Source organism: Cynocephalus volans, chromosome X (genome assembly GCF_027409185.1).
Source record: "Cynocephalus volans isolate mCynVol1 chromosome X, mCynVol1.pri, whole genome shotgun sequence".
Classification (NCBI taxonomy): Eukaryota; Metazoa; Chordata; class Mammalia; order Dermoptera; family Cynocephalidae; genus Cynocephalus; species Cynocephalus volans.
This window is the reverse complement of record NC_084478.1, coordinates 118,832,644-118,845,599: the sequence shown is the minus strand read 5'-3', so window position 1 is coordinate 118,845,599 and position 12,956 is coordinate 118,832,644. Positions and strand designations below refer to the sequence as shown.

Sequence of the window (12,956 nt, the reverse complement as noted above, 5' to 3'; positions counted from 1 at the left end):
GAGGCACGTCAAAGTTTCCATGTAAACATGGCTCCATTTCTAGACATTCTTCTATTCCACTATATATTCCTGCAACATTAACACACATTTTAGTCACTACAGATTTATAATACTTTCAAAACTGGTAAGGAAAATATACTTATCTTTGTTCTTTTTTAAAACCATCTTCACTACATTTACAAATGATCAGCTTGTAAGTTTCATTTTAAAAAATCTTAAAATTTTGAATGTGAATAATGTGAATTTAAGGAATAATTTTTGGTAGAATTGACTTTTTATAATATTGATTTCTCATATCAAATAAGAATTAAATATATCTTTCCATTTATTTAGCAATTTTATACTATTTAAAAATATTTTACAAAATTCTGCACCAAGATCAAGGGTTCAGATACCCATACTAGCCAGCCACCAAAAAAAAAAAAAAAACCAAAAAAACAAATTTGCAAAGATGTCTTACATCTTTTGTTGTGTTTATTCATGAATTTGTTTTATTACTACAGTGAATTTCATTACTATTACTATTGGGAACTGGATTTTTTTTCTTACATGTTTGCTGGTGTGGAGAAAGACAAATTATTTAAGCACGCTATCGATATATGGCCACCTTTGACACATTCAGTTTAAGTTCTGTTAATTTGTCATTCGATTTTTTTTTTCATTTTCTATACTTTTTTCCACTTTGTTTTCTTTATCTGAAACATAATTGATTATACATATTTGTGGGTTACAGAGTTGAATATCAATAGCTAAGGTACAATATGTAATGATCAAATCAGGATAATTAGTATATTCATCATTACAAAACATGATCATTCTTTGTGACCCTTAACTAATATTTCACTAAACCCTCTCCTTCTCCCCCTTTCCAAACTAGTAACGACAGTTCTGTTCTCTCCATTTGAATGTTCAGTGTTCTATTGTGATCTTTCTTTCTTTCTCTTTCTTGTTTATTTATGTATTTATTTATACAGCTCCCAGTTATGAATGAGGACATGTGGTATTTCTCTTTCTGTGCCTGGCTTATTTCACTTAATGTAAGAGTGGTGAGAGTTGGAATCCTTGTCTTATTCCTGTTCTTAAGGGAAAGGCTTTCAGCTTTTCCCCATTCAAGATGATATTGACAGTGGGTTTATCATATATGGATTGTATTGTGTTGAGATATTTTCCTTCTATACCTATTTTTCTGAGAGTCTTTATCATGAAGGGATGTTGAATTCTGTCAAATGCTTTTTCTGTGTCTATTGAGATAATCATATAGTTCTGCCCTTGGTTTTGTAGATGTGGTGTATCACATTTACTGATTTACATATGTTGAATCATCCTTGCATTCCTGGGATGAATCCCACTTGATCATGGTGTACAATCTTTTTGATGTGCTGTTGTATTGTTTGCTAATTATTATTATTATTATTATTATTATTATTATTATTATTATTATTTTGTCGTTTTTGTGACCGGTAAGGGGATTGCAACCCTTGGCTTGGTGTCTCCCACACTGCACTCAGCCAGTGAGTGCACCGGCTATCCCTATATAGGATCCGAACCTGTGGTAGGAGCGCCGCTGCGCTCCCAGCGCCGCACTCTCCCAAGTGAGCCACGGGGTCGGCCCTGTTTGCTAATTATTTTGTTGAAGATTTTTGCATCTATATTGATCAAGGATACTGGCCTGTAGTTTTCTTTTTTTGTTGCTGTTGTATGTTTGTCTGGTTGTTGCATCAGGGTGATGCTGGCCTCATAGAATGAGTTTGGGAGAATGGCCTGTTTCAGCTTTCTGGAATAGTTGAAAAGTGAAAACCATCCAGTCCTCAGCTTTTCTTGGTTGGGAGAATTTTGATTACTGTTTCAATCTCATTAGTTGTTACTGGTCTGTTCAGGTTTTCTGTTTCTTCTTGGTTCAGTCCTGGTACTTTGCATGTATCCAGAAACTTATCCATTTCCACTAGGTTTTAAAATTTGTTGTTGTAAAGTTGTTCATAATAGTCTCTAATGATTCTTCATATTTCTGTGGCGTCAGTAGTAATGTCTCCTTTCTTATTTCTGATTTTTGTTATTTGGGCCTTCTCCTTTCTTTTTGTAGTTAGTTTAGGTAATAGTTTGTCTATTTTATTTACCTTCTCAAAAAACCAACTGTCATTTTTTGGTCTCTATTTCATTTAGTTTTGCTCTGATCTTATTTATTTCTTTCTGTCTACTAATTTTGGTATTGGATTTTTCTTGTTTTCCTAATTCCTTGAGGTGTAACGTTAGGTTGTTAAATTTAAGTCTTTCTATTCTTTTGATGTAAGCATTTATTGCAATAATCATCCCGTTTAGTACTGCTTTTACAGTATCCCACAGGTTTTGGTATGACATGTCTTTATTCTCATTAGTTTCAAGCAATTTTTTGATCTCCTGTTTAATTTCTTCTTGCACTCATAGGCTGTTCGGTAGCATGTTTTTTAATTTCCATGTGTTTGTACAGTTTCCAAAATTTCACTTATTATTGATTTCTAGTTTTAATCCATTGTGGTCTGAAAAAATAACTTGAAATGATTTCAAATTTTTAAAATTTGTTGAGATTTGACTTGTGACCTAACATGTGGTCTATCCTGGAGAATGTTCCATGTGCTGATGAGAAGAATATATATTCCATAGTTGTTGGATGAAATGTTCTATAGATATCTTCTAAGTTCAATTGGTCTAAAGTGTAGTTTAAATTGTGTGTTTCTCTGTTAATTTGTTGACTGGATGATCAGTTCAATATGGAGATAGGGGTGTTGATGTCCCAACTATTATTGTACTAAGGTCCACATTTCTCTTTAGGTCTAATAATGTTTGCTTTATATATCTGGATGCTCTAATGTTGAGTTCGTATATATTTATGCTTGTTATATCTTCTTGCTGGATAGATCCCTTTATCATTATATGTTAACCTTCTTTGTCTCTTTTTATAGTTTTTGGTTTAAAATCTTTTTAATCTGATATAAAAATAGCTAATCCTGCTCGTTTTTGGTTTCCATTTGCATGGTATATCTTTTTCCAGCCCTTCACCATTAGTCTGGGGAATCCTTAAAAGTGAGCAGAGTTTCTTGTTTCTTGTAGGCAGCACATAGTTGGGTTTAATTTTTTAATTCATTCAGCAAGTCAATGTCTTTTGACTGGGGAATTCAATCATCTTTTTACATTCAGGGTTGTTATTGAAAAGTGTTATCTTACTCCTGGCATTTTATTGATTTTTGAATGGTTGTTTTAAGTATCTTTTGTTCCTTTTATTTGTCTTTGGTGTTTGTTGGTTTTTTTGATGTGGTAAGATATAGTCTCTTTCTCTTTCTTGTTTGTATATCTGCTATACCATTGGGTTTTGTTCTTTCTCATGTATTAATGGTGGTGATTATTATTTTTTAGATTCTTGATGAAGGACTCCCTTGAGGATCTCTTCTAAGGATGAAAGTGTGGGGGTGAACTCCCACAATATTTGTTTGTCTGGGAACATACTATTTCTCTTTTTATTTCTGAAGGATAACCTTCCTAGGTATACTATTACTGGCTGGTAGTTTTTTTCTTTTAGTACTTTAAATATATCATCCCATTCTCTTCTGGTCTGTGAAGTTTCTGCTGAGAAATTATCTGTTAGTGAGTTGGGGACTCCTTTATAAGTGACTTGATGTTTTCCTCTTGCTGTTTTTAAGACTTTCTCTTTGTCTTTGATTTTTGACAATTTAACTATAATGCATCTCAGAGAGGACCCTTTTGGATTGAAACTTTTGGGAGATCTTTGAGCCTTTTGGGTATGGAAGTCTTTCACTTTCCCAATACCTGGGATGTTTTCTGCTATTATTTCATTGAATATGTTTTCAATGCCTTTTCCTTTGTCCTGTCCATCTAGAACACCTATGATTCTGATATTTCTGTGTTTAAGGTTGTCTCCTAGGTCTCTTAGATTTTCATTATTTTGATTGTTTTTTTTTTTTTTTCATCTGCCTTGGTCATTTCAAAGAGAATGTCTTCAAGATCAGAAGTTCTTTCTTCTGCTTGCTCTAGTCTGCTGCTGTAACCTTTTGTTGTAGTTTGTTTTTATTTCACTGAATGAATCCTTCAGTTCCAGAATTTCTGCTATATTCTTTTTATGGAATCTATCTCTTTGTAAATTTCCTCCTTCATTTCCTGGATTGCTTTTCTTATTTTGTTGTGTCATCTCAGTCTTCTTATATCTCACTGAGTCTCCTTAGCATTGTTGCTCCGAACTTTTCAAACATCTCAGTGGTTTCCTGCTGTTTGGGGTCTGGTAATTGAGAATTATTTTATTTTTTTGGTAGTATCACGTTTTCCTGTTTTTTCATATTTATAGTATCCCTATGTTGATGTCTGGGCATCTAGGGGAACAGTGCCTTCTTCTATTACCCAGGAGTGGCTTTTGAGGAGAGAGATTCCCACCTGTAGATGTGTTTTATACTCACTATAGGGTGTTTTAGTTATGGTTCCAAGTACATGCAATAGTGTAGTCTCTGTGTGATTACTTCAGATGTATTCAGTGTCAAAGGTGTCTGTGAGTGCCTTCATGACCTAGGCACTGGGGCACTTGGTGGCTTCTTGTTGAAGTGAGTGGCACTGAGTTGTGTTGTTGAGGATGTGGGTGAGCTCTCCAGCTCCTGGAAGAAGCACTTAGGTGCTCTGTTGCGCCTTGGGTGAGGTGGATGTCCCTGGTTGGACCTGTTGGCGCCCCAGCTAGTGTTCCATGATCCTTATGGATACAACAGGGTATACTGAAGCTCCTGAGATTGAATGGGTGAGACTCGGTTGGGTTTCTCTTTCCTCTACTGCAGGCAGAGGCTCCTCCTGGGACTTTTCTTCTCCTGGTTTGAGGATTGCTTGGTGGTGGCTATTTTCTTTCATACTCTATTTGGCTATCCTGTTTCTAGACTCACCATTAGTTCCGGATGTGTCCCTCCCTGGGGCCAAGTAGTCATGTGGGCAGCACAAGTAGCTCGCACACCCAGGTGCATGGAGCTGTGCTTGCTCACTTCTTTCATCTTTCTTCCTGTCTGGTAAAACACAGGAACATCCAGATCTGGGCAAGGTGGAGCTGGTGGCACCCAGGCTGGGTGGTGAGAGTGGCAGCATCTGCAATGAGGAGTGGGTCTGAATTGCTGTGCTGGGAGGTAGGAGTAGTGGCGGTGGGAGGAGCTGCAGCAGGAGCAGCAGAGGCTAGTACGGAAAGATGGGTAGCAACCCTGGGGCCAGAAAATGGTGGCAGCAGCTATGGCAGTGTTGGTGGTGGGCTGGAGCATGAACAAGAGAAGTATTACTGCTAGAAAGTGCTCATTGTGGAGCAGATTCTTTTCATTATGAGAATTCCTCCTGCGCCAATTCTGGTGTTGGAGGCACGGCAGCTGAAGCCCTGTGACTCTTTCCCTTCTCTCTGCCACCCTCTTGGGCTTCTGCGGTCCACTGGGTTCTCACCAGATTCCTTCTGCCCTTCCATACTCTCCCACCAATGCTCTCTTTAGTACTTAGATGTCCATTCCTTGTTTTGGTCTTTTTCTGTGAGAGGAACATGCCCTGGGCACCTCTAGTCCCCCATCTTGTCTCCCTCCTGTCATTTGATTTTCTAAAGCTTTCTGGGTAGATAATCATACGGTCTGTGAATAACCAAAATTTGGGGTTTTTTTCCCTCCATCCTTACATCTGTGTTTTCTTACAGATTTAGTGCATTGGCTAGAATCTCCAATATAATGACAAGCAGTACTGGTGACTCTGAGTATCTTTATCTTATTTCTGACTTGATGAGAATGCTCCTGATGTTTTACCATGAAGCATGATATTTCCTGTACAGTTCTGTAGGTAGCTTCATCAAGTTAAAGTAGTTCTCTTTTAATCCTAGTTTAAGTGGTTTTTTTTTTTCTTTTAAAAATGAGTGAGTATTGAATTTTATTGACTGGTTTCTCGGCATCTATTGGCTTGTTCTCTTATTCTGATAATGTAGTCAATCACAGTAATGTTGAACCATCCTTGCAATATTGGGGTAAAATTTACTTGGTCATAATATCATATTATTTAATATACTTCTGGATTGACTTGATAATATTTTATTTAGGATTATTGCTTCTATGTTCATAAATAAGATTGAATTATAGCTATTAGGATACTTCAAAAAGTTAACTGAAAAAACAGAATTAAAAGATAATATGAATCTTTTCATGAACTTTTTGAGGTTCCATTGTATTTTTGTTATTTCCTTGGTGGTTTGGTATCAATGCTATTGAATTAAATTTCCTTTTTAAAAATGCTCTGAAATAGTTTAAAATGTGGGAATTATCTGTTCTTTGACAGCTTGGTAGAATTCATTAACAAAATTATAAAACCACCATAAAACCAGTGCATTTTTCATGGAGATCTTTACCATTCCAAAACCTTTCATGTTAACTGACCTACTTAGGTTTCCTACTTTCTCAGGACAACTTTAGTAATCTGTTTTCTGTTTCATGAGGAATTTATATTTTATCTAGAATTTAAAATATATTAGTATAGTTCTATAGTTTTCTTGTAATTGAAAAATTTTAATTTTAATTATAGTAATAATCCCTATTCTTTACTAACTTTATTTGTACCTTTTCTTGTTCTTATTTTGATTGTATCTGCCAAGTTATGTTCACTTCAAATGCTCTTCACTCAAAGTATCATCTTTTATTTTCCCTATTCAACTATAATTATTTGAGTTTATTTCCTATTTTATTAATTTTAACTTTTATCTTTATTAAGGTTTCCCTCCTACTTTGTTTGTGTTTGTTTCATTGTATGTGTGTGTCTGTGTATGTTTTAAACATAGGCCATTTACTTTTAGTCTTTCTCATTTCATGATAAATTAAGGGTATTGCTTTGGCTATATGCAATAAGTTCTGATATGAAGTATTTCATTTGCTTAGTATTCAATAGTCTATCACTTTTATTTCTGTATCCTTTTCATCTCTAGAGTTATTTATAATTGTGTTTCTTAATATACAGATATAAAAATAGTTGGTGTATTTCGTTGTTAACTTTTCACTTTATTTCACTGTGATTACAGAGTATAATCTGCATATAATTTATTTAGATATTTTTCTGGTCTAGTAGAGACAATTTCTATAAATATTCCATATTTGTTTGAAAAGAATGTATATTTTCTGCTGCACACGGAGTTTTTCTCTCTCCCCCATGTATACAGCTTGATTGTGTTGCCCAAATATATAATTTACATCCTTATTTTTTACCCACTTGGTATGTAGGGATTTGTCAATTTATCCCTTATAGTTTGACAGTTTTCACTTTATATATTCAAAGTTATATTGTTAGATGCATAAAGTTTCATGACTTTCATAACATTGTGGTATAATTTATTTATTTATCCATATAAAATGACTGTCTTTCTAATGCATTTTCTGCACTGAATTCTATTCATACTATATTAGAATTGCTAAGCCAGCTTTCTTTTTGATAGCATTTGCCCAATATATCTTTTCTTGGCCTTATTTTCAAATTTCCACTGTATTTTTGCTTTAGATATATCTATTGTGCACAGTATATAGATATTTTTATTCCAATTCTATTTTAGTCAGTGTCTTTTAATCAGTGTTTAGTCCTTTCACATTTGTTGGAGTTACTGATTTATTTTTTAAATTCTGGTCACCTTATGTTTTATTTTCTGTTTACCCAGGTTTATCTTGTCTGTTTTGTCCCAATCCTAACTTCTACTACATAGAAGAATTTTGGTGGTTTTCTTTTTTCAACTGGTGTGTAAATCATACAGGTTATTTCTATTTTTCTCCAGTGGTTACTATTAAAAATTTAACCTATGCACTTAAACCTATATTTTCTAAAAACTTTTAAGTTAATAATATTTATATTCTCTCCCTCTAATAAAACAACAATAACAAAAACCACTTATCATCCCCTTGTCATTGACTTCCCCCTATTCTTATTGCACTTAGACATCCTGTGTTAATAATGTTCACAATTACAGTTCCACATTGTTACTTAAAACACCTTTGTTATTTTTTTAAATGATCAGTACTTATTTAGACTAAATATGCTTCAGTAATATCTTTCCTAACCATTGGTTGTTGCATCCTACCCAGACCCCCACTTCATTCTGAATTCCTTTCCCTCTTCTTGCAGTGAAACCTCCAGTAACTATTTTAGAGAGGGCATGCAGGTGTTAAACTTTCTAGGTATCCCATCCTCACACTAGGAGGATAGTTTGGTGTTATATAGAATCCCAAATTCATAGTTACTTGTCCTTATCACTTAGAAAATTTGCTCCATTATCTTCCTCTGACTCTTACTGCTTTGTAGGTAATCTGCCTGCTTTCTCGGATAGTTTGTAAGAGTTTCTTTCTATCCCTGAATTGTGAAATGTCCCTACAATGTGTCTATTTATAGATCTTTGTATTATTATTATTATTATTATTATTATTATTATTATTATTTTACTCTTGCTTAGTGTTTCATGAGCTTTTTCACAGGGATTTGTGTCGTTTTTAATAGATGGATGTTCTCAGCCATTATTTTTTTCAAATACTGCCACAAATACTCTCCTCCTTGAACTCCCTCATGATGGATTTTGAAACTTTCTATGTTTATCCTTTATGCCTCTTAACTTTTCTTTCATACTTCTGAATTCCTTAACTCTTTTACTTTGTCTTAGGATAACTCCTTATTTCAATTTCCCTTACACAGTATGTACTTGTATTTAGCCCACTATCTTGAGATTAGAAATCCAAAGTGTATACTTAGAAAATAATGGAACACACATTTATTCTCTTTCTCCATAAAAGGATCAGAGTGTTACCCATCTCATCAAGTTAATATTTCATTAGCAAAGTATTTCTGAAGGGAAAGGAACCATAATTTATTGAAGATGTATGTGTGCCAGGTACTACACCAGATGCTTTTGCAAATTTTCCATTAATTCCTACAATTACCCCATTTCAAAGAACACCCAAATAAACATGATAGAAAAGGGCAATGCTCAATTTGCAGCCAAATTCGAAATGTTCCACTATAATGTGTGTCTTCAAAGGGAATGATATAAAACTCAGTATTCAGCCCTAATATTTCATTGAACAGACATTTCTGGAATTCTAAGTGGATAGTGCTACTTACCATTTTTATACAGAAATTTTGCAAAACTAGCCATTAGTATGGCAGCATCCCCTTCCCTAGTAGTACAAAAAGTACGATAATTCATTTACTGTATCACAGAATTGTTTGATGTAATTTATTAATCATAAAAGGTAGAAATGGGATTCTTAAGATAGAAGGGCACTACTCAAGTGGACTTTTTAAAAAAGTACAAGTGAGTAATTTGGTGAGAAAGGCTATAGTAAGAGTTGGGAAGTATCTGTCAATTAAAAAGGACTCATGCCTTCTACTGCCATGCTTACTCTGGAACTATGTGATAAAGTGTATATACGGATTAGTAAAAATTCTATACCACCAAGACATAAGTACTCATACAGTCTCTTTTACCTGGAGGTCCAGGAAGGCCAGGTGGACCCTGTGGTCCAGGAAATCCACGCTCTCCTTTTTCTCCAGGCAAGCCAGGTAACCCAATGTTTCCTTTTTCTCCTACAGTAACACCAGTCCCAGGTCTAGGAATTACCTTTATCATGAAAGAAAAAAATAAAGAAACTCAAAGAGGAAGAGTCTTGCTCTGCTGAAAATAATCTAGCAGCTACACATGATTACAATGCCATTATTTTACAAAGTGCTGAGATATGAAATCATTAAGACTACTACACAGGTTATGAGTCATATTCTAGATGACTCATCCTCCAACTGATTAGAAAATGTCCAATACCAGTAACAATATTACCATCCTCCTGAGTGTGAGGCATACAAAGCTACAAGTATTTTGGATGTCTCTTCTGTTATAATTCACATTCGTTTTATTCCAGTCACTTCAGCCTGACAATTCTTTACTGAAAATGTCTCTCCAATTTGCTACCTTCATTCCTGTTGCCACAGCTACTATCCTCAACTCACACTTGGACTAACAGAAGCACTTCTAAGCTTATCTCTCTGAATCCAAATCTATAGCTAGGATATGCTTCCTCAAAAAACAATTTTTCTGTGTTAACTACCCTGTTTAAGGACTCAAAATTGCTATTTCTTACTATATCTGATGCTACTTTTAACCTTGGCCTCTGTCAAGTCACTTCTCACTTCCAATTGCTCTCCCACCTATTTTGTCTATTTCTAGCAATAATTTTGTAGTATAGTCTATCTGATTATAACCACTTCATGCAAATTGCATGTTCTTGACTGTGTCTTTGCATATGCCATTCCAAACACCTGTAATGCCTTCCCCAAATCTTCACCTTTATCAATCCAAATTTCTTTCTTCCTTTAAAAAAACCAAAAAAACCCTCATCTCTTCCAGCAAGGCTTTATTGATTAATCCCAACCAACTGATCATTTCCTTTTTCCCTGTCTTTTTAGAACACAGTACTTAAGCCAGTTCTAAAGAATGCAATATTATATATATACACTAATATGTAAAAATTCACCTCATATACCTATAAGGGTAAATAAGCTTCAGATTTAAGAAACTGTCACTCTGAGGTACAAATCAACACCTACTGGCAAAGTGTGATATTTCATCTTGCCTCTATGGGACATAAGAAATATTCACCAAAATGAGACCAAAAGTTGTGGGACGTAGAATTGGGATCATGGTTCAAAAGGGAAAGTGAGCTGCTAGATCTGACTGCACTCTCAAAATTCCCATTTCTTCTGATACTCAACAAAATTTTATCATCTCATTTTACAAAGAGGTTATTTTCTAGAGAACTAAAACTGATTTTTAAAATGAAAGTGAATAAAAAATGCCTAAGGTCTTCTTTAAGTATGTCCTCATTAGATTTAGTACAGTCCTAAGTATTAATATCTGAGATTCACTGTGGACAAAACAATTAAAATTACTAAAATGTATGAATATATAGAATAAGTTTTATTGCACTTGCACTGTTGTGGCTTCAATGCAGTCTAAAGTCAAGAGTCTTACCAAATTTCAAACAAACAACAACAAAAAAAACAAACCAATATGTCAAACTTCAGCAATGATATTTTATTTTTAATAAGACTGAAAATATATTTGACTTAAATTTCATGTTTAACTCAAACAAGACAGAAAATCTGTAAACCCTCCAATTATTCTTTCATAGAGCAGTTTCCTACATTTGTTATTAAGAGCCCCTAGAAAGCACACACTCAGGAAAGAAAGAGGTGTGAATCAGACAATTACAAATTGAGAAAACCTATTAGGACCAAATCAATCTTTCCCTTGAGCTCTGCAGGGGAAAGGACCAATCCCCCACCTCTCCAACATTTTCTTTTTCTTGAACCTTTGTAAACAACACTTGCGCCACCTGCTGGCTGCTTGAGAAATGATTTGGCAATCATGATGCAAAACAACCCAATGCCATAATTTTTGACCTTTATTATGGAGAAGTAATACTCAGGCAGAATAATACAAAGACCATGAGGTCAGTACTACTGAAGTTTTTAAATGTAAAGACTTTTAAGCCAGTAGAAGTTCATAAGGACTTGGAATTTTGTGTTCTATGAGGAAAAGGTAGGGAGTATATAATTAAGACACAAAAAAGATAACGCATTAATAAATTTGATAAATGAAGACTAAAAAAAAAGAAAACTTACAAGTCCAGGAGGCCCAGTTGGGCCAATGTCACCTTTTTGGCCCTGTTTAATGTAATTGTAAAATAGATTAGTAAATATCACAGGGAAACATCAATTTCCTCAAGAACATAACAGATAATTAAGTTTCATAAAGATCCAGAAATCAATAATAAAATACTTCAAATATGCAACTTGGGGTAATGAAATAATACTGGGATAAACCCAGGAAGATCTGTGATGTTGTACTAAATTTGCTAGCTATATAATCTTGACCAAATCAATTAACCTCTCTGGCTTATATACAATAAATGAAGACTTTGGACCAGATTTCTAGGGTATTTCTAGCTGAAGCATTCCTTGATTCTAAGATTCCTATTTTCTAGCAAACTATAAATACTCTAAAAAGAAGATAATGGAAAAAATGATACCACTATAATCAGTTTAAACCATCACATTTTTTACATTTAGTCATGTTCCTTGTCATAAAACTAGTCAAAGGCATAAATCTAGTGTCATTTCTATTTGTGACAGATGTTTTAGAAGTGATGGACTTATCATGAAGAACACCTAATAAATCGTAATTGCTCTTATGAGTTTGCTCCTTGAAGCTAATGAAAGACCAATTCAGACAAAACTTTTATCCTGGTCAGTAGCCACAACAGCATGAAAAACACAACATTCAACTGTTACTCTCCTGGCCAAGATCCAGGGATAGATATCTTTCCTATACCTTTATTCTGATTCTAAACTTTTTCACAGAAACTTTTTATCCGCAGTAGTCCCCTTTATCTTCACGGAGTAAGTTCCCAGACCCCCAGTGGATGCCTGAAACCACAGAGAGTACCGGAACTCTTTACATAGTCGTTTCTCAGTATCCATGAGGACTTGGTTCCAGGACCCCCAAACTCTATGGATGCTGAAGTCTCTGATATGAAATGCATAGTATTTGCATATAACCTACGCACATCTTCCCCTATACATTAAATCATCTCTAGATTACTTATAATACCTAATAAAATGCAAATGCTATGTAAATAGCTGTATTTTAAAAAAATCTTTACTATTTTTATTATTGTATTGTTATTTTTTATCTTTTTCGAATATTTTTGATCCATTGCTGGTTGAATCCATAGATGCAGAACCCACAGACACAGAGGGATGACTGTATACTATATATTTTCCTATACATACTTATGATAAAGTTTAACTTATAAATTAGGCACAGTACTCCTGCTCTTTGGGGCCATTATTAAGTAAAATGAGGGCTACTTGAACACAAGCACTGCAATGCCGCCACAGCC

General features: G+C 34.4%; 1 protein-coding gene across 2 annotated transcripts in view; it reads right to left on the bottom strand.

Moving 5' to 3' along the window:
- COL4A5 (collagen type IV alpha 5 chain) overlaps positions 1-12,956 on the bottom strand; it is a 257,285-nt gene that overhangs the window by 99,357 nt on the left and 144,972 nt on the right. For both annotated transcript variants that reach the window (XM_063083082.1, XM_063083081.1), the window contains exons 18-19: positions 11,677-11,718; positions 9,487-9,619 (exon numbers count right to left, since the gene is read on the bottom strand). In XM_063083082.1, the coding sequence (XP_062939152.1) occupies positions 9,487-9,619; positions 11,677-11,718 (175 nt within the window). The remainder of the gene's footprint in view (positions 1-9,486; positions 9,620-11,676; positions 11,719-12,956) is intronic.